The following is a 21,185-nucleotide window of genomic DNA, read 5'->3' on the forward strand; positions in this document are numbered from 1 at the left end:
CTTCTGAGATACGTTGCCCATCGGCGTCTAAAGAGCCTCCCCGTCCTTTAGTAGGTCGGAAAAGGATTCCGTAGTGGGCACATACCGATGCTTTGCGGCCGTGAAGAAGGACACACGTCACCTCACCAGTGCAGCTGTGACTGGAGGTAACGCCAGCAGGTGTTCGGTCCCCGGGTGAAATTTTGCGACTTTAAAATTGTCTTCTTAGAGGCGGGGCCCGCGCATACCCCGCCAGTAGCTGTGGTATCACTACCGCGTCCCCCTCCCCACGTTCCCCGCGTCCTTGCCGGCACAGCGCGTCGTCACTTTTTGACCTTGGCCAATCTGGCAGGTGCAAAACAGTATCTCGATATGCTTGTCACCGGCAATTCCCTTAGTATATGTGAAGCTGGCGGCGAGTAAAATCATAAACCATTCCCCGTTCCGGCACGCCGATCTAGGCAAGGCCCCCTCCTTATTAGACTCATTTATTCCCTTATATTCATGTGCACTTCCCTGTGAATCTTGGTGTGTTCTTGCAAAATAACACGTTACGTTATCATTCAAGAGTCACCTTTGTTTCCTTTTCTATAAATATTTCCAACGTATCCTTCGCCCACCTATCAGCTTATTAGTCTTTTTCCTATTGATTTGTGGGAACTCTTTACATAAGAAGGCAACAAATCCTTGATCTCTGATTTCAAGCTTGGCCTTTTTTTTTTTTTTTTGGCCACTGTTGCTTTTACAGTAAAGCCCAAATTCCCCACGGCACCCGCATAGGTGAGCCATCCCCGGCCTCTCCCCCCTGACCCGCCTCACCCCTGCTCACGCCTCCACAGCTATGCTGGCCTCTTCTCTGTTTCTCCAGTGAGCCCTGCTCCCTTCTCAAAGAGGACGCTTGCCTTGGCTCTTCCAGCTCTGAAACGCATCCTCTCCTCGCCCGGTCGCCTCTCCCCTTCCTTGACTTTCCACCCACCCTCCCACCTCCCCCATGAAGTCCCCCCAATAACCGTTCAGCAAACGCTTGGCGCTGGAATGACTGAATTGAGGGGTCTGGAGGGCAGGTTGAACTGTTACAAAATTTTATTAAAATGCCCAAGAAATACACGAATGACCACAGAGCACAGAACGCTGCAGCTCACGGCGAAGCGGGCGGCGCCCGAGGTGGCCCCCCGGGCGGCCACGCACGCGGCCCACGCCGACACCCACGCGCACCCCGAGGGGACAGACCTAAGGACAAACCACCCACTTGAGAAAAGACCAGGGCACCCCTCTGGGGTGGGGGCAGTGCTGGGAGCCCCGGGGGGGCTCCGGGCAGGGAGCATAAACCAAGCTCCCCCCAAAAGATGGGGCACCCCGAGCCCCCCCACCCCCACAAACCCTGGAAAATTATTTTGTGACGTGGAGGAGGAAAGATGGGTTGTTATTATTATTAGGATTCCTATTATACGTTTAAAAACCGAGACGAGTTATCAAAGCAAGAGCGAGAAGACAAATCCGACGTCCCTGCGGTTTCTCAGCTACAGCCACGAGGTGGAGACGCGCAGTGTCCAGCGGGGGGCACTGAAGACCCCAGCAAGGAGAAGGGTCAAGTTTGCGAGTGTCCACGGTCCCCCAAATCTGCCCGCGTGTGAGATAACCCCTTCCCCGGTGTATGAGAGAGGCCACAACTAAATCGGACCTTCCCTTAGTTAGCTTCAGTTTCCCCGTGGGGAACCTGGGGAAATCATGGCTCTTAAGTCGCCAGGAGGGACACGGGAAGTCTTGATTGTTGTTTGTTTCTGACGAGGGATGCAGGTTGAGTTACACCTTTATTTCTCGACCTCGCCCATAGGTGAACCCCGTTTTTGCTCGTCTCTGTCTCCCGCAGGGGCCCCCGCGTCCCCTGTGCTTTTTAACACTGATCCACAGCTTTTACCCGCGCTGGACGGGTTGAGAGTGGAGACGGGGCACGAAGAGAGCACCCCAGGATATTCCCTGCACGAGAGCAGGGCGCTGGCACCCCGGAGGACAGCTTGAAGATTTGGGGAGCGGGCCCAGGCACGACGAATTCCTTCCCGCTTGACAAATAAAAACGTGGAGAGGAGAAAATGCACGTGTGTGTGTTTCGGTCTGCAATCCGCGGCACGCCCCTACCCGTGTCCTCGCGGACGGAGAGGGGGCCGGGCTAAGAGCGCGCGGCACCTCCCTGAGAGATGGAGGGGGAAGAGGTCGGGGCTCAGCCGGCCCCCGACGTCCTCCCGCCCGTGGCCGCGCAGGAAGATGCACACACAAGCGGAACCGCCAGCTCTCGGCCGCCGACTAGACCTGGGAGGGCACGCAGTACACTTGCCCTCCACGTCCGTCAGCGAGCGCCGGCATTCCCGCCCCTAAATCTGAGGGCCCCGAGGGAGCGCGCGCCAAAAACGGTCCTCAGATTCGGCACGTGGGGGGCTTCCCGCGCCGAGGCCGAAGACCGACGTCCCCGGCTAAGAAAGCGGTGACCAGGTCCCCGTCATCTCCCCGCTCCCGGAGCTGCCGACCTGGAGCCGAGGCTTCGGCCGGCACCGAGGACGGCAGACGGATCTCCGGGGCGGTGAGCAAGTCCTCCGTGGGAACTCGAGCGCGCTCTCGAGCCCCCCTCGTCCAAGCCTCACCTCAACAGCCCGGCGCTCCACCACGCAAGCAAAGGACCAAACCAGGGCGGTGGACGGCGCTTGCCGATTGTGCTTCCCTCATCCGGGAGCCTCTCCCGGAGTTCGGCCTGACGAGAACTGACCTTCCAGACGCGTGGCTGCGGCGGCCATGGGGCCCTTCCGTAGGGACGGGAAAGGAGAGGGGGGCGCTTTTTACAAAGGGTTAACGGGGGGAGGGAGGGAGGGTCTCCACTTCCAGGACCCTCTCGCTTCTCTCCGGGCTGCCTCCAGAGCAGGCGTGGGAGGGGGTTGTGCTTTCTTTTGCCCGTTTGGCTCTGTTTTCTCAGCAGAAATTCCCTTCTTGCTGCTCCCAGTCCTCCACCAGGCGCTTCTTGTGTTTTCTGCGCTCCTTGTGTGATCTGTGGCGGCGGTGCTGGCGGTGGTGCTGGTGGCGGCGGTGGTGGCGCCGCGTCCGGTGGGATCGTCTCGCTGCATGGGCGAGAGAGGGGAATGGGGGGGGGACAGGGGAGGGCGGGAGGTGCGAGAGAGGGGTGGCCCGACACGGCGGACCCCCTCAGGGGGAGGGGAAACAGAAGAGACACTGAGTGGGCTGGCAAGTTCTGACTTATCTGCAAGGCTGTATTAGCAGGCAGAATTTTTTTTTTTTTTTTGGAGTGAGCAAATATTTTTATTATCTCAAATAAACTTTAAGTACTCCTCATTTCACTCCTTTGTTTTAACAGCATGTCCTAAAACCTCGTCACCTACGTCATGGAGCAGACGCTAAGCCAGGCCAGCACGTGTAGCGATAGGACGGGCTCATGAGAAACGACAACTAGCAGCAACCTGTGTCGGCGCCTCTGGGGGCAGCCACTTAAGTGTTTTTGTTGTTTTTTGCTTTTGTTTTTTTAGGTACGGGGGGAGTTGTCGGGGATTGAACCCAGGGCCGCATGAGTGGGAAGCCGGTGCTCAACCACTGAGCCACATCAGCTCCTCTGAGGTGTCTGTTTTACGTTTTTTGCTTCTTGTTTGTTTTGTTTTGTTTTGTTTTTAGGGGGCACCGGAAACCGAACCCGGGACCTACCATGTGGGAAGCTGGTGCTCAACCACTGAGCCACATTGACTCCCCGAGTTGGTTTTTTCATTTGTTTTGTGTTATTTGTTTTTGTTTTTGCTAGGAGGCACCGGGAACCAAACCCAGGACCACCCGTGTGGGAGGCAGGCGCTCAACCACTGAGCCACATCAACTCCCTGAGTTGGTTTTTCCATTTGTTTTGTGTAGTTATTTGTTTGTGTTTTTTCTAGGGGGCACCGGGAACCGAACCCGGGACCTCCCGTGTGGGAGGCAGGTGCTCAACCACCAGAGCCACGGCCGCTCCCCAGCCGCTTACGTTTGGTGCAGACGATCTGGGGCCTCTCCCACTTGCCGTTGCCTCGGCAGTGGATGGTGGCCACGTGGCGCTGGGCGAATCCCTCGTGGCACTGGTAGCGCACGGCGGCATGGACGTTGTACTTGGCCTTGCGGGTCCCGAGGAGCGAGGCGTTCTCCACCGCCGGAGGGGGGCCGCACAGCACTGGGGACAGAGGGGCCGCCGGTTAGGAAAGGGGCTGGACGGGCTTCCTGTCCTGATGGAGACGAGCTGTCCCTGGGCCCGTTGCTCCCGCTTGGCCCTTGCTTGACCTCCAGGGTCTTGAAATGACTGTGTGGCTCCGTCACCTCCACCCAAACCAGGAGCTCCTCGGGGACAGGAGCTGAGACACTTCTCACACCCTAATCCTTATGCCGCATATGCCATGATAGAAATGGAGGAGATGGGAGGTGAGAGTAATTATCTGAACAAACAAAAGGAGGAAAGGACAGGAAAGTTGGCAAAGAAATGGAAGCAAGAACAAACAGAAGTCCAAGGGAGAGGCGAACGTGAGAATGTCGACAAAGGATGTCTTTCATATGTAAAGAGCTCTTACAAATCAACAAGATCACCAAACTGGGTTAAAAAAAAAAAAGGCGAGGTCACAGAAAAATAAACAAATAAGCAACTTTTTTATCTACAAATGGTTGCTTAGTTGCATTTATCATCAAAGATGGCCAAACCATAGTAACGAGATAGGATTTTCTTTTTGCAAATGAAACGAACGAAGATCAAATCAGAATGCACGGCTGTTGGCGAGGGTGGGAGCCAGGGTGCTGGCTTTCCCACCTATAAACTTCCATGAAAGAATGCCCAGGTGAGCCCGGGTGGTGGGGGCCCGTCCGGGGTGGGGAGCAGGTGTACCTGTGCCCTTCTTGCAGATGTAAGGGAGGTTGTAGTTGCAGGGAACGTCGTTCCAGCGCCCGCTCTCGTGCGCCACCATCACCACGCAGTCCTCGCCGCCCGCGAAGAAATTGTCCGGCTGCTTCTCCCTCCAGTTCTCGTATTGCTGCAGGGTGGGGGGCACAGGGCACGCTTAGGGGACCCGCCGTGTTCCCACCTCGACTGTGGGCACGTCCCCCCTGCCCTCGAGGAGGTCACCCCGCCCCCCCCGTCTTGTCCATTCCACAGGTGTCAGCAGAAGGCAAAGCTCAGCCCGTTGTCCGGCGCCAGAGGGGACCGGCTGTGGCCCCTGCCACTCACCAGCGCTGTGTTGTCCGTCCACTGGAAATCTCGCTCCACGATCCTGTCGTTCAGGCCGATCCACGTGTTTTCCTGCCCGAAGCCTGCGGGGCGATCAGCCTTGAGGGCTTCTGGGGAAAGGGGCTCCGGGTCCTCCCACCCACCCCCAGCACCCAAGGGGGTCACAGAAAGGGCTGGAATCAAGCCCCGGCCTCGCCAGCTCTCCCTATCCCCTCTTCTATGCCCTGGCCCTGCTGTATTTGCCATTGGCTCACTTAGGACGGGCTAAAACAACAGCACAGAGTTATGTATTTAGATAGTCACTTGTTTGTCTACCTCCCTCACTAGAACATCCCTTCCTGAGGCCAGGGCAGTGTCCTCGCTCACCGCTGTGGCCCGGTGCCTGGAACCGTGCCTAGCACGTGGCAGGCACCGGGTCGATCTTTGGTGAATGAATGAAGGTCGTGACTGTGTGAAGCAGGAAGCGGGGAGTGGGAGCGTGAATTCACTCCTGAGGGGCTGTGGCTCGGGGACGCGGTCACGGCCCATTCGGGGGGGGGGCGTCCTCTGGCCCGCGGGGGCCACCCCTGCTTGTCCCACTGCCTGGGGTCCCTACTGTTAATGAAGCCGTGCTCCTCGGCCGAGTGGACGCTGCTCAGGTGGCCGGCTCGATGGCGGCAGTCCCTCTCAGCGTCCTCCCACGCCCGCCGGTGGGCAAAATAGCGGTAGCAGTGGCCCTGGAACTTGTGCCAGCCGCGGTCGCAGCCCTCCGTGTCTGCGAGGTGGGGCGGGGGTGTGTGTGAGGGGGTCGGGAGCCCGGCCGTCCTGCCGGGAGCCCGGGACCCCCCAGACCCTTACACCTGCCGCCTCCCCATCTCAACGCCTCTGTTGCCGGAAAAGATCCAGCGCAGCATTGCTCCGTTCCCTCCCTTCCGTCCCAATGCCACGCCAGGACCTGGGAGTCCCGAAGATGTGGGGGGAGCCCCTGGCCGGGCACCCCCCTGCCAGGGACCCACCTTTCTCGCAGAGGCTGCCCCCGTAGCTAGGGAGGCAGAGGCAGGCAAAGCCAGCGACCTCATCTACACAGGTGCCTCCGTTCGCGCAGGGGCTGCAGGCGCAGTCGTCGATGTCTGGCGGGGAAGGGGAGGGGCCATGTCAGAGGGCAGCGTCCCCTTGGCTCCGCGCCCCCCGGGGACCCAGGACGAGGCCAGAGGCAGCGGTCTGCGCAGATGGCCCAGTGACTCTGGGGGCTGACGGGGCAGAGCCTCATGCTATGAACGCCAGTTAGCGCAAATGAGAGCAGCTGCTGCTGGGCGGCCGAGGGCCAGGGTGTTAGCGCCACAAGGCGTTCCATGTGACCCCGAAAGAGTGACGGTCACACACTTGTGCGCGGCTCGTGGAATGCCAAAACCGGAGTGGCTCCGGGGGGGGGGGGGAGTTTTAGACACAGGGAAATGGGCCTGGAGCATCTGCAGCACTGCAAAGCTGTTTATAGGAAGAGCTGGAATGTCAGCTGAGTCCCTCTGTTACCAACTGTGGCTTAGATGGCGCAGGAGGCATGTCTGACGCCAGGCAAGCCGCTTCCCCTCTCTTGGTCGGTTTCTTCCTTTGCAAAGTAGTGGCAGTAAGGGCGCCTCCCCCTGGATAGTTTGTGAGTGGAGAGCCAATGCCCGGAGCTCAAGAAATTATGTCGCTTATATTTATTGTAGTAATTTTATGTCATAGTATTTCCTGGGCTGTGCAGGGCTGGCATCCAAAGGTTCTGGTGGTGACATCTTTACCCCTCCCCACCAAGCAGAGGGCTGGGTGCCCCAGGGTCCCTGGCTGCAAGGGGACTGCGCCACTCCAGTCCCTTTCGCCTCCCCACCCTTGCCTGGTGGCAGCACATCAGAGCCTCTGGCCCAGGACGAGCGCTCGGCTGTGACCAACGGTTTGGTTCTGGGGCTAATTGGGGCTGATTTAGCCGGACCTGAGTCCCGGTGGGCACCGGCCACTGGGGCTCTGGCCTTAAACAAATCCGGGTGCAAACCCGGCACCCGGGGCACTCACCGATCTCACAGTTCTCCCCGGTGAAGCCCTGGTCACAGCTACAGCCGTACACGGTGCCGTTGGCCTCGCAGGTGCCCCCGTGCAGGCAAGGGTTGTTCTCACAGGGGTTGGAGGTGGCTGCAGGAGAGACAGGCAGTGTGGGTAGGGGGCCGGGTCCCCAGCCCACCTGCCTTCCCAGAATCCAGAGTTGGGCCCCCACAGCCCCTCTTGCCGATCTTCCTTCTGTGGCCGTCACCTCTGCAACTTCCCCGGCGGGCGGCCGTGAACTTCCCCTTACGTGCTCCCCGTGACGGGAGGCTCACTCCTTCCAGAAACCGCCCAGGCACGCCCGGAGGCTGCCCTGCCTAGAGCAGAATCCTTTCTCAGACCGAACTGGGGCCCCACGGGCGGCCAGGGCTTTGGGACACTTAGGAAGTCTCCTCCCTCACGATGGGCCGAAGGGCCACCTTCCCAGAGTTGACCCCCCGTCCTCTGCCGCAATGCCCCCTTCGTGGAAATTGTACTTCTCCCACTTTGGGGGCACAGGAGTGGACACGAGCTTCCAGGCGGGGCAGAAACCGCACCGGGGAGAGTGGGAACCATCGCCTCCTTCGTCCTGGCGGCTCGACCTCTTGTGACGCGACCTGAGTGGTCGGGTGTCACGAGGTGGCGGGTTAGAGCGGTTAGAAGCTTCGTGCGGCTCTTTCGCGCTCGTCACGCCAAGGCCTCTGGGAACTCGGCAACACAGCGTGGGCACGGGCACCCACGCCTTTCCCCCATCGCTCCCCAAGCGGGCTTCCCTGGTGGAAGGAGGGTCCCCTCCCCACTCCGGGGGTCTCCAGCCCCTTAAAGGAGCCCGCGGAAACCGAGTCCAGCCACGTCCCCGCTCCGCCTGCAACCTTCTGTGGCTCCCCAGTGCCCCCCGAAGAGAAGCGAAGAATTCCGCGCGGCCTGCTCCCCCCACTCCGCGCTCTCCCCTCCCTCGCTCCCTCTGCGCCGGCCTCAGGGGCCGCCTCACTGTCCCTCCAACTAGCCCAGGACTGCCTCAGGGCCTTTGCACGGGCTGTTCCCCTACCTGGAACAGTCTCCCGGCTCCTCCTCCTTTACCTCCTGATTTTGCTCAAATTTCTTCTTAGCCTTTTCCTGCACCCCCCCCCCATGTCGCCCCCCCCCACGCTCCTCCCCCCTCCCTGGCCTTTCTCCTTCCTCCACGGGCTCTTATCACTTCCTAAGGGTGGCCCCGTCCCAGGGGCCCGGGAACCAGGCGTGGCTGCCGGGCGCAGAGAGAGAACCTGTGACGGAAAGTTCTAGAATGCCGCTCCAGGCCGCCGGTGGCCGGGTGGGGGGGGGACAGGGGCTCAGCCCTCCACGTGGGGCCTGGCGCGTGGCGGGCGCTCCGTGGCGCTGGGCCCCGGGGGGGGACGTGGCCGGCCCCGGCAGCCCCCCCCACCCCGTCACGGGGGCGCCACGTGGCCACCCGCCAGGTGCCTGCCCGGCGCGACACCTGCCCACGTCCGCGCGGTGACTCAGGCGCTCGCCGGCGCCGCGTCTATTCTGGGGCCTCATTAGCATGTGTGGGGGAGCGGCAGGCGGGAGGCCTGGGGGGGGGCCCCCTGCGTGGAAGCTCGGGGTGCAGCCGGGGCCGGGGTCGCCCGCGCCCGGGGCTCCCGGAGGCCCCCTCCCCGCCACTTCTCCACCTCCGCGGCCGCCCGCGCCCTCTGACCCCCGCACCCTTCCCCCCCAAGGCCGGGCGCCCCACGCCCTTCTCCTCCGTGTCACCCTGTCCTCGGCGCCTCCCTCGTGTCCCCTCCGAGGACACCAGGATCGGCGGCTCTCGGGCCCGAGGCAGGTTCAAACCCCGCCCTTGACCGCCCCGTGCCTCAGTTTCCCCATCTGTCCAGCGGGGAGCCCGCCAGAACCCGTCCCGCGAGGCCCCCCGGAAGGATGAACCAAGCGAATTCCGTAAAGTGCCCAAAACGCACCAACAGGCGCCCAGATGGCGCCGCCCTGCCCGGGGGCCCCCCCCCGGTTCCCCCCAACGTGGGACCCCACCCCACGCGCCCGCCCTTCCCGGCGCCTTCGATAAAGAAAAGAGGCCACTGGCCCGGCAGCGGCCGCCCTCCCCGAGCCCCCGTGGGCGCGCCGGGGAACGGGGTGCTCGAGGTGGGCGCCCCCACCCACCCCGGGCACCCACACGCCCTTCCCGCCGCGTGACGGGAATTCCCGCGCCCACGCCCGCCGTCCAGGGCGCCTCCCTGTCCCCGCCTCTCCTCTTCCGGCCCCACCTGGGGTGCCTGTGTCCCCCCTCCCACGGGGACCCCCCAGGCCCAGGCCCCCCGCCTCGCTCCGCACCGCCCGGGGCCCCCGAGCCCAAATTAAACGCCACTACAGCCGGGGGTCGGGGGCCCTGGGGAGTGGGGAACTCACCCTCGTCTCCGCTCGCCGCCTCCTCCCAGAAGTCCTCCAGGCCTGCAGCCCCTGCCAGGTCGTCCAGCTCCAAGGCGCCGGGCGGCAGGAGGTCAGGGGGCTCCCACGGGGCCGTAGGCTCCCCCGAGGAAACTGAGGCCGCCCGGCCCACCGTCGGCGTCCACGTGGCGAGGGCCGCTTCCCCCGGGGGGCTGCCCTCCTGCGCGGCGGCTGAGGCTCCCGGTGTCCCCCGGGCCACCTCGGCGTGGGCTCGGGGGCCTGGGGAGGCCGGCGGGGACGTGGCCAGGACCCCGCCGTGGGCCTCCGGGCGCAGGGACGTGGGGGGCGGTCCCCCGCTTGTATCCACCGCCGCCTCGGGGCTCCAGGGGGGGCTTCCGGGGGCCTCGGCCTCGTGGGGTGCAGGTCCCCAAGTTCTGCCGGCACGGCCAGGGTCAGGGGTGGCCGCGGGGGCCGTGGCTCCGCCACCCCCCGCCGCCTGAGGCTCCAAACTCGGGCTCTTCGCTCCATCAAGTGGGGTGACTCCGGGGCCCCCGGGGGGTGTCCCCGGGGAACGTGCACCCCACGTTTCACCGTCCAGCGGGGACCACGTGCTCTCCATCTCGTCCGCGGCCACCTGCGGGCCAGACGGGGGACTCCCTGCCGCGCGGAGGGCGCCGGAGTCCGGCCTCGAGGCGCCCCCAACTCCCGTGGGCTCAGTGGCACCCCGGGTGGGGGGGGAGACCAGCCGCCACGTCCACGGGCGCCCGTGGGCTAGGGCTGGGGGGCTCGGCTCTGCCGGACGGGGCCGGGCGGGTCCCCCCGATTTCTCCGGAGCCGGCACCGGTGGGGCGAGGGCTGGCGCCGGCTCGTGTGGCCGCAGGTGGCCGCGAGGAGGTCGCCAGGCTGCCGCCTGCCACGTGGCCCCCGAGCGCCGTGGCCTCGCCACCCCGTCCCGTCGGGCCCGACGAGGGCGACAGGGAGTACATCTCGGGGTCCCGGGGGCCCCCCGTGGGGAGGGGCGGGGGCTGGGTGGGGAGCCACGGGCTGGGGGCGCGCAGCATGGCCACAGCAGGGAGGTCCGCGGATGTGGCCGTGGGGGAGGCCGTGCCGGGGGCCTCTGAGGCCCCCTCCGGGCCGGGGGGGACCCCGCTGGGGCCCGGGGCGCTGGGCGGGGGCCACAGCCACAAGCCTGGGGGGCTCCGGCCACCAGGGGCATCTGAAACGACACGGGGGGCAAAAATAAGCGCGGCCGCCGGCCTCCGGGATGCCCGTGCCGGGCAGGGGCTCGGTGCGTCCCTCGGTGACCCAGTTGGGTCCCCAGACCCTGTCCCCGGCGTGGCCCCAGCTCCCCGGACCCCGACTCACAGGTTCTGAGTCCGTCCACCTCGTTGGTCAGCTCGGCCCAGGGCTGGGGGCTGCTCCGGTCACTCGTGGGGGGCTCCGGGGCTCTGGTGGCCCTGGGGGACGCCGCGTGGCTCCCAGCAGCCCCCGGGGCGGCGGGCGCAGCGCTGGGTCCCCGCGGGGGGGGCTGCTGCTGGAAGTGGCGCCCGTTCAGCCCTCGCAGGCGCCCCCGCGTCCTGGGCGCGGCGGTGGCCGGGGCGTCCCCAGGGGCAGGGCCGGCGGGCGCTGGGGACCCCCGCTGCCCCGCTGAGACCAGGGGCTCATCCTCCCCACTGGACACCAGAGGCTCCTGGGCATCAGCGGCGTCGGGCGCCTCGGCCCCCAGGCGGGGCTCGGGGTCTCCGGCCAGCGGCCCTTCCGCCGACAGAATGTCCCCTTCGTCCCCAGAGGCGGGGGTCTCCGGGTCCCCGTGTTGCGGCGCGGGGTGATGGGCTGGCGGAGAGGGCAGAGGAGGTTGGGAAGTTCTGCCTGACGTCTGCCCGCGTCCCAGCATGCTGCAGCGCCCCTTTTCTGGGCAGCCGGCCGTCTCCGTGCCCTCCGGGACCCCCCGGCTTGAGCGAGGGACCCACTGTTCAGCCTGGGGCCCACCTGAAGCCCCTGCCCGGGTCACGGTCACAGTCAGAGGGAGACAGGGGGCTCGTGGGCGCTGCTCGGGGGGCGGCCAGCTCTCCCGGGACGGGTCAGCCAGGGAGGTCTGGATCTCCGCCCCCCCCCATTTTTGGGGTGTGGCCCTCCCAGGACAAGGGGCGGCGGGCACAGGGGACGTGGCTCCTGGGAGTTGAGCTTCATGGCCACTCAGGTTGTGACCCCCGCCGCCGCGGGGACAGCGGTGGCCCTGGCTCCGCCCCTGGAGGTGTGACCCCGCCCACAGGACGAGCTCGTCTCTTAAGCGGGGTTTGGGGTGTCTGCCAGGCAGGTGTCACCCGGCCCCGGGAGAGGCTCCACCCCAGGGCGTGGCCTTCCACGCTTTGTGGCCACCAGGGTGGGCTGCGACCTCTGCGGGTCGTGGGTGTCACTCAGGGACGTGGCACCTGGGGACCTGGAGTCTATGGTGACAGCCTCGTGGGCGTGGCTCCAGGAGCCAACAGGCAGAGGGGCCGCGCTCTGGGGGCGGGGTGGCCCCCCGAGAGACCTGGTCGCGGGGGCGGGGCCTCGGGGAGGCGGGACCGCAAGGAGGGGCGTGTCCTCGGATGGGCGGGGCCTCACAAAGGAGCGGGGCCCGCTGGATGGCAGGCCCTTTGCGGGGCGGGGCCTGGCCGGTGGGGGCGTGGCCGGGGAGGGGCGTGCCCTCATATGGGAGCAGGGCCTCAAGGAGGGGTATGACCATGGGGGCGTGGCTTCGCAGAGGGGGCGGGTCTTAGGATGCACCCTCAAGTGGGGGCGGGGCCTCCTGGAGGGGCGGGGCCTCACACCCCTGCTCTTCAGGGCACGGCCCCACGAGGGGCGTGGCCTCGAATGTGGGCGTGGCCCTGGGGAGCAGGATCCCCAGAGGGCGTGTCCTAGCCGATAGGCGGGTCTTAGGGCGTGGCCTCAAGCAGAGGCATGCCTGGCTTGGGGGCGTGGCCTCGTGAAGGGGTGTGGCCTCGAGGAGAGCGTGCCCCTTGGCGAGGGGTGGCCTCCTCCGGAGCCTGCTCCTCCGGGTGCGGACTCGCCGAGGGGCGTGGTCCAAAGGGGGCGTGTTGTTGGGCGGGGGCTCGCGGGTGGGCGGGGCTTCGCCGGGGCAGCATGCCTCGGTGAGTTCTTATGGCCACCTCTGGCGCCTGGACGTGACCTCGCCGGGGGGCGTGGCCTTGCGGGGGGCGTGTCCCTGGTGGGGGCGTGATCAGGGGGTGGGGCCTAGCAGGTGGGCGGGGCCTCGCACGGACCGCATGGCTCTTGATGAGCCTTTGCGGCCACCCCTGGCGCCTGGGCGTGGCCTCGCCGAGGGGTGTGGCCTCGTATGGGTGTTTCCCTGGTGGGGGCGTGACTCGGGGTGGGGCCTCGCGGGTGGGCGGGACCTCACGAGGACAGCATGCCTCTTGGTGTTTTTGTGGCCACCTCTGGAGCCCGGGCGTGGCCTCGATGAGGGGCGTGGCTTCGTGGGGGGCGTGCCCATGGGCGGGGCCTCGCACGGACCGCAAGGCTCTTGGTGATTTTCTGTGGCCACCCCTGGCGCCTGGGCGTGGCCTCGCCAAGGGGCGTGGCCTAGTATGGGTGTGCCCCTTGTGGGGGCGTGACCCGGGGCGGGGCCTCACAGGTGGGCGGGGCCTCGCACGGACCGCATGGCTCTTGGTGATTTTCCGTGGCCACCCCTGGCGCCTGGGCGTGGCCTCGCCAAGGGGCGTGGCCTAGTATGGGTGTGCCCCTTGTGGGGGCGTGACCCGGGGCGGGGCCTCACAGGTGGGCGGGGCCTCGCACGGACCGCATGGCTCTTGGTGATTTTCCGTGGCCACCTCTGGCGCCTGGGCGTGGCCTCGCCGAGGGGCGTGGCCTCGCGGGGGCAGGTCCCTGGTGGGCGCGTGTCCCGGGGCCCCGCCGCACGCACCTCGGAAGCAGTAGGCGTCGAAGCGGGCGGCGGGCGCGGGGAAGCCGGTGCGGTTGGCGAAGCGGTAGACGGTGCGCACGCCCGGGGCCGGGCCCCCGCAGCGCCGGCGCGGCGTCTGGATCGGGTAGCGCACGCTGCCGTCGGCCAGCCAGCCCGGGTCGCACTGGTCCAGGCCCTCGTGCCAGGCCAGGTGCAGCTGCCCCACCGAGGCCAGCGCCGCGCCCTGGCGGCGACACTGCGCGCGCGCCCCGGCCAGCGTCAGGCGGCGGGCGGGGCCCAGGTAGAAGACCTCGCCTGCGGGAGGGTGGCGGTCAGGGGGCGGCCCTGTGCGTCCGCCTCGCTGTCCTTCCCCCCTCGCGGGGCTCAGAGGAGGGCCTTGAGCCTCTCTTTACAGAGGTAAAAGGCATCCGTGAGCCGGAGGGTTTCAGGAAGGGGTTGATCAAGGAGCAGGTGGGCCCTGAGCTTGGCTGCAGGTGTAAAGAGGGGGACCCAGGGGACGGGGCTTGGGGTGAGGTGGGGTGGGGTCCTGCTGGCCCCAGACTCACCCTCCAGTTCCCGGGCAAAGCAGTAAACGTCGTAGAGTTCCCGCGGATCCCGCTGCCCATAGCTGCGCACCCCGGGGAGGCTGCTCCGGTCGCCATAGCAACCAGGACGGGACTGGGTGATAGGGTACCTGCAGGAGACAAGGAGGCGTCCCTCTCAGAGGGGTGCTCCCAGGGCCCCCCGCCTTCCCCCCCGTCCCACACCCTCTTTCTCACCGGACGGTGCGGTCCGCCAGCCAGCCGGCGTCACAGTTGTCGAAGCCGTCCTCAAAGGCCGCCTGCAGGTGCCGCGGCGCCGCCACGGTGGCCGAGCCGAGCCGGCAGGCCTCCTGGGCCTCGGCGAAGGTGAGCGCGTAGCGGTCCCGCGCCGCCCGGTAGTGGAACACGACACCTGCCGGGGGGGGGGGGGACACCCACTCGCGTGGGCTTCTTCCATCACGCCTGTCCCCTCGCAGAGTGACACCGCCCCCCGCCCCCGGCCCGAAACCCCCGGGGCCTGCTCTGTGCCATCACTCATCCCGGGGAGGGGAGCGCGACCGCGATGCCCCCACTTTCCAGGGCAGGCCAGTGACCCCGCGGGGCCACCGCGGGCCGGGCCCGCCGCCTCCTTGGTGCAGAGCACGTACGAGCGCGGGCTCGTGGGAGTCTCGTGACAACCCCAGGAGGCTCAGAGAGGCGGCAGGGCAGGTGCAGCCAGGGTCGCGCGGAAAAAATCTGGAAAGGTCAAGCCGCTTAGATGGCACGGCTGCCGGCCAGAGTTAGACCCTGGAGGTGACTGGAGGTGTGGAGAAGCGGGAGAAGACGCTGCCTTTGAGGAACTAAGAGAGCAAGGGGGCAGCTCTATAGGGTTCTTTGCCCAGCCAAGGGATGCGATCAGGGAAGGCTTCCTGGAGGAGGGGCCATGGATGTCGGATGGTCTGCACCAGTAACAGGTTCAGTGGTTCAGTGTGATCCAATTTCTAATTTGGGTGAAGGAGATGTGACTCAACGGATAGAGCGTCCGTCTACCACATGGGAGGTCCGCGGTTCAAACCCCGGGCCTCCTGACCCGTGTGGAGCTGGCCATGCGCAGTGCTGATGCGCGCAAGGAGTGCCCTGCCACGCAGGGGTGTCCCCAACATAGGGGAGCCCCACGCACAAGGAGTGCGCCCCATAAGGAGAGCCGCCCAGCGTGAAAGAAAGCGCAGCCTGCCCAGGAATGGCGCCGCCCACACGGAGAGCTGACACAACGAGATGATGCAACAAAAAAGAAACACAGATTCCCAGTGCCGCTGACACAAGCGGACACAGAAGAACACACAGCGAAGGGACACAAGAGAAGAGACAATGGGGGGGGGAAATAAATAAAAAAGATATCTTTTAAAAAATTCTATAATTTGGGGGGTGATAGAAACGGGCGAACCAAAGGAATTAGAAAGCCTGGTCCGTCTTATCGCACTGAGAATTCCGGGGGCAGGGGGGGAGGTGGGAGGGGGCGGGCAGTAGCTCCGTCTTGAACTTGGCTCTGGCCCCTGTCAGCGAAGGGGCTGGGCGCTTGGTGGCATTCGAGACGTGGTTTGTGGAACGAAAAAATTAAAGAGCTGGCGTTCGCTTCTTTTGCCCCTGATCAGGTTTGCTGGGGTTGACCGACTTGGGGAGGTGAGGCTTTCGAAAGCAGATGCTGGGGGGACCCCCATAAAACTCAGGATGACACTGTTTGATGGTCACCGCCCCAGTTCATGGCCGGAACAGCCCCCGAGCCGTGGGACAAGGAAATCCAGCTTCCCGGCAGGAGGCCGCCGAAGGCTGCCACCCAAAAATTCATCCACTGAGCCATTCATCAAATATTTATTGAGCATCTATTACGGGCGAGGCAGGCGCGATGCTAGGGATTTGCCGGCATCTTTTAATTTATTTTTCGCCTGGTCTACCTTGATCGTTTAGGAAAACAGATATTTCGGAAGAGACATTGCCTATTAGGAACTGGTTAAACGGGTATGAGAGGGCCGTCGTTTACCTAATGTATCTTTTCAATCGACTTAAACGTTTTACTTTTTCAAAATAAATCTCACCTCCTGGAAGCTGAACTATGCTGCGTTTTAAAGGGAATTTTCGATCCCCGTTTGAACGAGCAAGCCACTATCCTGGGAAACCAGGGGACCATAAAGTGGGCTTAAAATAAGTCGGCGAAATCCTGGCGGCCCGCGGGAGGTGGCCCTGGGCTCAGAAGGTGACGTTTGCGTCAACGAGGCTGGAATGGGAATCGCCGCCCTGGGTGTGGCTTTTTGGGGTGACTCCGGGCGCCTGGCTCTCCGGCTCCGTCCCTCCCGCCCTCGTGCCCGCCGCCGACTCACCTGTCACCTCCAGGGCCACCAGGTCCTGCTCGTCCTCCAGGCTGCTCACCACCTGGCAGCGGAAGAGGCCGGCGTCGCTGGCCCGCAGGGGCCCCAGCAGCAGCGTGGCGTTGGCCCGGCGCCGCGGGTAGGCGGGCAGCGACACGCGCCCCTGCCAGTCCTTGGCCACCCGCACCACGTTGTCCTTGGCCACCAGCACTGGCAGGTCCAGCCGCTGGCCCGACGCCGTCCTCACCTTCGTCCACTTGACACGCGGCGCGTCCCGGGCCGCTCCCGGGCGCAGGGCGAAGACGCAGGGCAGCGCCACCAGCTCGGCCAGCGCGGCCCGCACGGGCCCCGCGCCCGCCCTTTGCATGCGGAGCTCCTTCTCGGGGGCGTCCTGGGTGCCTGGGGGGCGGGGGGCGGCAGACTCAGCGCCGAGCGCACGAGGGACACGAGGAGACCGTCCCCGCGCAGGGCCAGCGCTTGTCCCCGGATCTGCGTGACTCCCCAGGTGGAAGGGCCAGCCGGCGCCAACCAGCCTCAGCTCAAACGGGGACACGCGTGGCTCCGCGTCCCCGGGCCACCTGCCCTCTCGGAGCATTCATTTGGTGTTCGTGGAGCCCTTTTAAGTCACCGGATTTTTAAGCCTTCGGGGCCACCCCCGCGGAGGCAGCAGTGGCGCAACCTCTTTTGTGGCTCAGAGAGGCCACGGGACTCGCCAGAGGCCGCACAGCAAGTGACAGAAGCCCGGGCTTTTGGCAGATGCCGGGGAGAGGCACGCAGCCCTGTTCTGCTCCTGCCCGCCCAGGGCAGACATTACTAATTGATCTCCGCACTCTTCTCCCTCCTCTCTGTCTCCGCTCCTCTCGCCCCGGCTCGTCTCGGCAGAACCGCGAGCGCGTGAGAGGCGGGAGCCTCCTGGCTCCGTGGGCAGCGGCTAAAAATAACGGCTCAGGTGTCTCGTTCGCTTTTGACTGTTCAAAGCCCTTTTTCATCTCTGCTCGTTTTATCCCCCGGACCGAGCCAGGGAAGCAGCGGGGGGCGGGAAGGTTCCGGAGTTCAAAAGCGTTCCCGGCTTGCCAGCCCCCCCCCCAGGTCCCCCCTCTTCCCCCCCCAAACCCACTCACCCTGGTCCCCAGCCACGAGCAGCAGCATCTGCAGCACCAGGAGGCCGGGGGTGCAGGAGGCAGAGGGGGGCCCCATCCTGGACCTGGAAGGAGACCCCGGGGGGAGGCATGAGCCGCCGCGCACCTCTCCAGCCCCTCGGCGGGGCAAACCAAGCCACCCCCCGACTCTACAGAGCCGGAACCCGGAGCTTGTGTCCCCCGAGGTCACACGGCGCGCCAACAAGGGCTGGGCCGGGATTCGAACCCAGGATCAGCGTCCAGGTAGCGAGGCCTCGTGACCCAGAGCATCGAGGCAATCAGACCTGGGGGGGGGTCTCCCTCCACCTCTTCCTTGCTGTGTGACCTTGGACAAGTAGCTGGACCTTTCTGTGCCTCCGTTTCATCCTGAGCCAACCGGGGGGGCGGATGGGTGAGGGAACGGGTGACTCAGTGGATCTAAATGCTCCAACCTGCCCGGCCCTCGCGGAGCTCGAGCTGCGCGATGATGGTTTTTCGTGGTTATTGAGGGGACGTGGTCGAGCTGGGATCCCAGCTCTCGGCCGTGCCCCTCCTGTCAGAGGGGGGGTCCCGGGGCCCCGGCGCCAGCCTTTCCAGCACGTTCTCTGGCTGGCACGATTCTCAGCTGCAATTCCAGGCTCCGGGCGTCGCCAAGTGTCTATTCTGGGTGTCTGGAAGGTTTGGGGAGCAGCCAAGGAGCAGGCGGGAGAGAGAGCCCCGCCCCAGCACCCCGACTTCTCGCCGCCTGGAGAAAGGGGTCTCGGCGGCCCCCCGGACATGCAGCGGGCAATTATTAAGCGCCTACTGTGAGCCAGCCGAGGCGCGGCGAAACAGCGGTGCCCTCCCCGAGCTCCCATTCTGGGGGGTACTGGAAATGCTGGGGATGGGGGATTTCCCAGCAGCCCTCTGGGCGCCCCCCTACACCCCCCATCCGGGCTCAGGGGACGAGGCAGGCAGGCAAGCACCCCGGGAAAGATGGGCGCTGTGGGGGGACAGCTGCCCCCGGGGTCCCCGCGCCCCTTCCCAGCTCCCAGAGGCGCGGCCCGGGGACCTGTCCGCGGTGCTGAATTCTCCGCCCGCGCTCGCCCCCCTGCGGGTGCACGCAGCGCCTCGGCGCCCAGAGAGGGTGAGCAGCTGGCTGCGGGCAGCACAGCAGGGCAGCAGCTCGGGCCGGTGTCCCCCCCACCCATCAGCCCCCTGCACCCCTCGCTGCCCTCGCGCCTCTCCTCCGGACCCGGAGAATGGGTGGGTGGGTGGGGGTCCCCTGCTGGCCGTCCCAGAAGCAGTGAGGTCAAAGCTCCCCCACGCACCTTCTGAGTTAAGTCAGACTCAGTCCCCAGATGACCCGGGTTCAAAGCCCGCCTCTCCGCCCGACACAATGGCCTGCCTCAGTTTCCCCATCTGCAACGTGCGGGATTGCCCAGCCGGTCCCCCCTCCCCCGCCCCCCCCCCGCCCCCCCGAGCTATCACGAGGATGAAACGAGCCGAGAGTCCTCGAAAGGCTCGGTGGAGCCAAGTCGGGTCACGCCCCGCACGCCTCCCGCCCCGCCCCCGGGGCTCGCGCCCTCCCCGGCTCCAGACGCGCCCCCTTCCCCGGGGGGCTGCCCGGGCGGGTTGACACAGCTGCCTGGGGCCCGGCCCCTGATGAATAATGCACGAGCCGCATGCATATGCAAGAGGGGCCCGCGGGGCGCGGGGGAGGGGCGGCGCGGGCGGGCGCGCGGGGGCGTGTGCGTGCGTCGCCCTCGGCCCCGGCTCTGGCGGGCGCCCCTGCGCTGTTGGGGCGCGCCCGGGCCCGGGCGGGCGTCTGGGCTGCTGCCGTGTCCTGGCAACGGCGCGGGTGACGTGCGGGGGGCCCCCCACCCCAGGCAGCGGCGCGCGGCGGGGTGCGGCTCGGGGCGCCCGGCGTGACCCCGGCTGTGCAGGCCTCCGTGCGTGCGCGGGGGTGCGCAGGTGTGAACGTGGAGGAGGCCGGCCCCCAGGTACGCGGACCCCCTTTCCACACCCCTCCCCACGCTGCCATCCTCCGCGGGGAGGGCACGCACCCACCCATGAACCGGCGCGGTTAACAAAGAGCGACGCGATCCGGGGGCTGCTAAGCCCGCAGGCTCGTCTTCTGCACGCGCGCACTCCCGCCAAGGCAGCTCCCCCCGGGGGAGCCTCACGCACACACGGCCCGCGACGCCTGCCCCCGGGCACCCAGCCGGGTCCATGTGGCCTCGGTGTCGCCCGGACGCCCATCATTTTGTCACCCGGCGGCGTGGGCCCCCGGCACAAGTTTCCTGACAAAGACAGCAGCGCGCTCACATCCCTGCTCCCGGGGAGCCGCCCCTCCCCCAGGCGGACGCGCACACAAAGCCCCCACTCCTGGGGAAGGAGCGCTGGGGGCCGAGCAGGGACCCCCCCCTCCCTCCCCGCCCCCCAATCCCAGTGCCCACCCTCTCCCGGCCTGGGAACAAAGCGCTGGGTGGCGGGGGGGGGGGGGGGGTGCCTGGGGGTCGCCCTGGCCCTGGGGTCCCAGCCCCCAGCCCCCATCGACAAAGCCAGATGGAATCGAGGGGCCAGGCTAGGGTGCCGCTCTAGCTGGGTGCCCCCCCGCGGGGCCTGGGGATCCAGAAGTGGGGGGCTCCGGGGTCCCCCACTCAGCGCTTGCCTGGAAGCCGCTCTGTGCTCCCGAGGGGCGGGCCCACACCCCAGAGCCGAGAGCCAGGGCGGGACTTGGGGCTGGGGTCCCCCTAGAGCCCCCTCCCTGAGTCCAGACTGGGAGACGCGGGGCGCCGGCCCCCTTGCTGGGGGAGGGGGGGAGTCTCCCGATCCCACCTGGGCGCAGACCCCTTCCATGGCCCTGGGGTTGGTTTGGGGGACCCCCTTCTCGCCCGCAGCCCTGCCGGGGATTCTCCATTCAGCCGCGAATTGGGAATCCCCGCTTAAAATCCCGGGGTGCCTGGGCTCAGACTCGGGGGAGCCCCCCCACAACCCAGCCTCTGGGTGTCTGCCTCTTCTCTCCAAACTCGGGGGCCCCTCCCCCACCCCTGGTTCCCACGACCCCCGCCCCAGCCCCCCAACCCTCCGCGGGACAGCGTGTCCCCCAATCCCCCTCCCCGCCCCGAGATTCTCAAGGCCTCCCGTTTGCACGCCCTCCGCATTCCGGGGCGCCCCTCCCGGCTCCGGGGGGGGGTGTCTCCCCCCCAGCCCCCCGGTCCCCTCTCCCCGCGGCCGGCACCCCCCGCCGCACCTGCCTCCTAGCTCGGCCGCATCCCCGGGGCGGCCGCCCGGGCACAAAGGACGCCGCGCTCGCCTCGCTCCGACGCGGGGTCCGGCCCTGCGCCCCGCGCTCCGCTCGCCCCGGCGCCGCCGCCGCCGCTTATAAAGGGGCGGCGGGGCTGCTCTGCGCATGCGCCCCCGCCCGCCCGCGGCCGCCGGCGGCGCGAGGGCGCGCCCCCCCCCCCCCCCGACGTCCCCCCTCCCGCCTCGACCACTCACCGCACCCGGGGGGGGGGGTGCCGCCGCGACGGGTGTCCCCCCACTCGACGCCCCGCCAGGAGCCGCGGTGACCGTCCCCAGCAGCGCCCGGGGAGGGGGGCGCCCCCACTTTACAGGTGGGGAAACTGAGACCAACGAGCAGAGTGGGCTCTCAAGGTCACGCAGAGCGGAGCGGAG

At 66.7% G+C, this 21,185-nt stretch overlaps 1 protein-coding gene across 1 annotated transcript; it reads right to left on the reverse strand.

Annotated features, from left to right (window-relative positions):
• Window positions 1-1,044: 1,044 nt before the first annotated feature.
• NCAN (neurocan) lies at window positions 1,045-20,861 on the reverse strand. Its single transcript, XM_071213643.1, has 14 exons — window positions 20,761-20,861; window positions 17,529-17,611; window positions 16,420-16,806; window positions 14,303-14,477; window positions 14,090-14,217; window positions 13,545-13,838; window positions 9,641-11,452; window positions 7,235-7,351; window positions 6,202-6,315; window positions 5,802-5,960; window positions 5,207-5,289; window positions 4,868-5,012; window positions 3,986-4,168; window positions 1,045-3,083 (listed from the first exon to the last, which is right to left on the reverse strand). Exons 2-14 carry the CDS (start codon window positions 17,602-17,604, stop codon window positions 2,938-2,940), a joined length of 3,819 nt encoding a protein of 1,272 aa, XP_071069744.1. The 5' UTR covers window positions 17,605-17,611; window positions 20,761-20,861; the 3' UTR covers window positions 1,045-2,937.
• Window positions 20,862-21,185: the final 324 nt, after the last annotated feature.

The sequence above is a fragment of the Dasypus novemcinctus genome, unplaced genomic scaffold, assembly GCF_030445035.2.
Source record: "Dasypus novemcinctus isolate mDasNov1 unplaced genomic scaffold, mDasNov1.1.hap2 scaffold_259, whole genome shotgun sequence".
Lineage (NCBI taxonomy): Eukaryota > Metazoa > Chordata > Mammalia > Cingulata > Dasypodidae > Dasypus > Dasypus novemcinctus.

Coding starts and splice junctions, on each gene's coding strand:
- NCAN (XM_071213643.1), bottom strand. CDS start 17,604: ATGGGGCCCCCCTCTGCCTCCTGCACCCCCGGCCTCCTGGTGCTGCAG. Junction 5,013..5,206: donor GGACGGACAACACAGCGCTG/GTGAGTGGCAGG, acceptor CCCACCCTGCAG/CAATACGAGAACTGGAGGGA. Junction 4,169..4,867: donor CATCTGCAAGAAGGGCACAG/GTACACCTGCTC, acceptor CTCTGTCCCCAG/TGCTGTGCGGCCCCCCTCCG.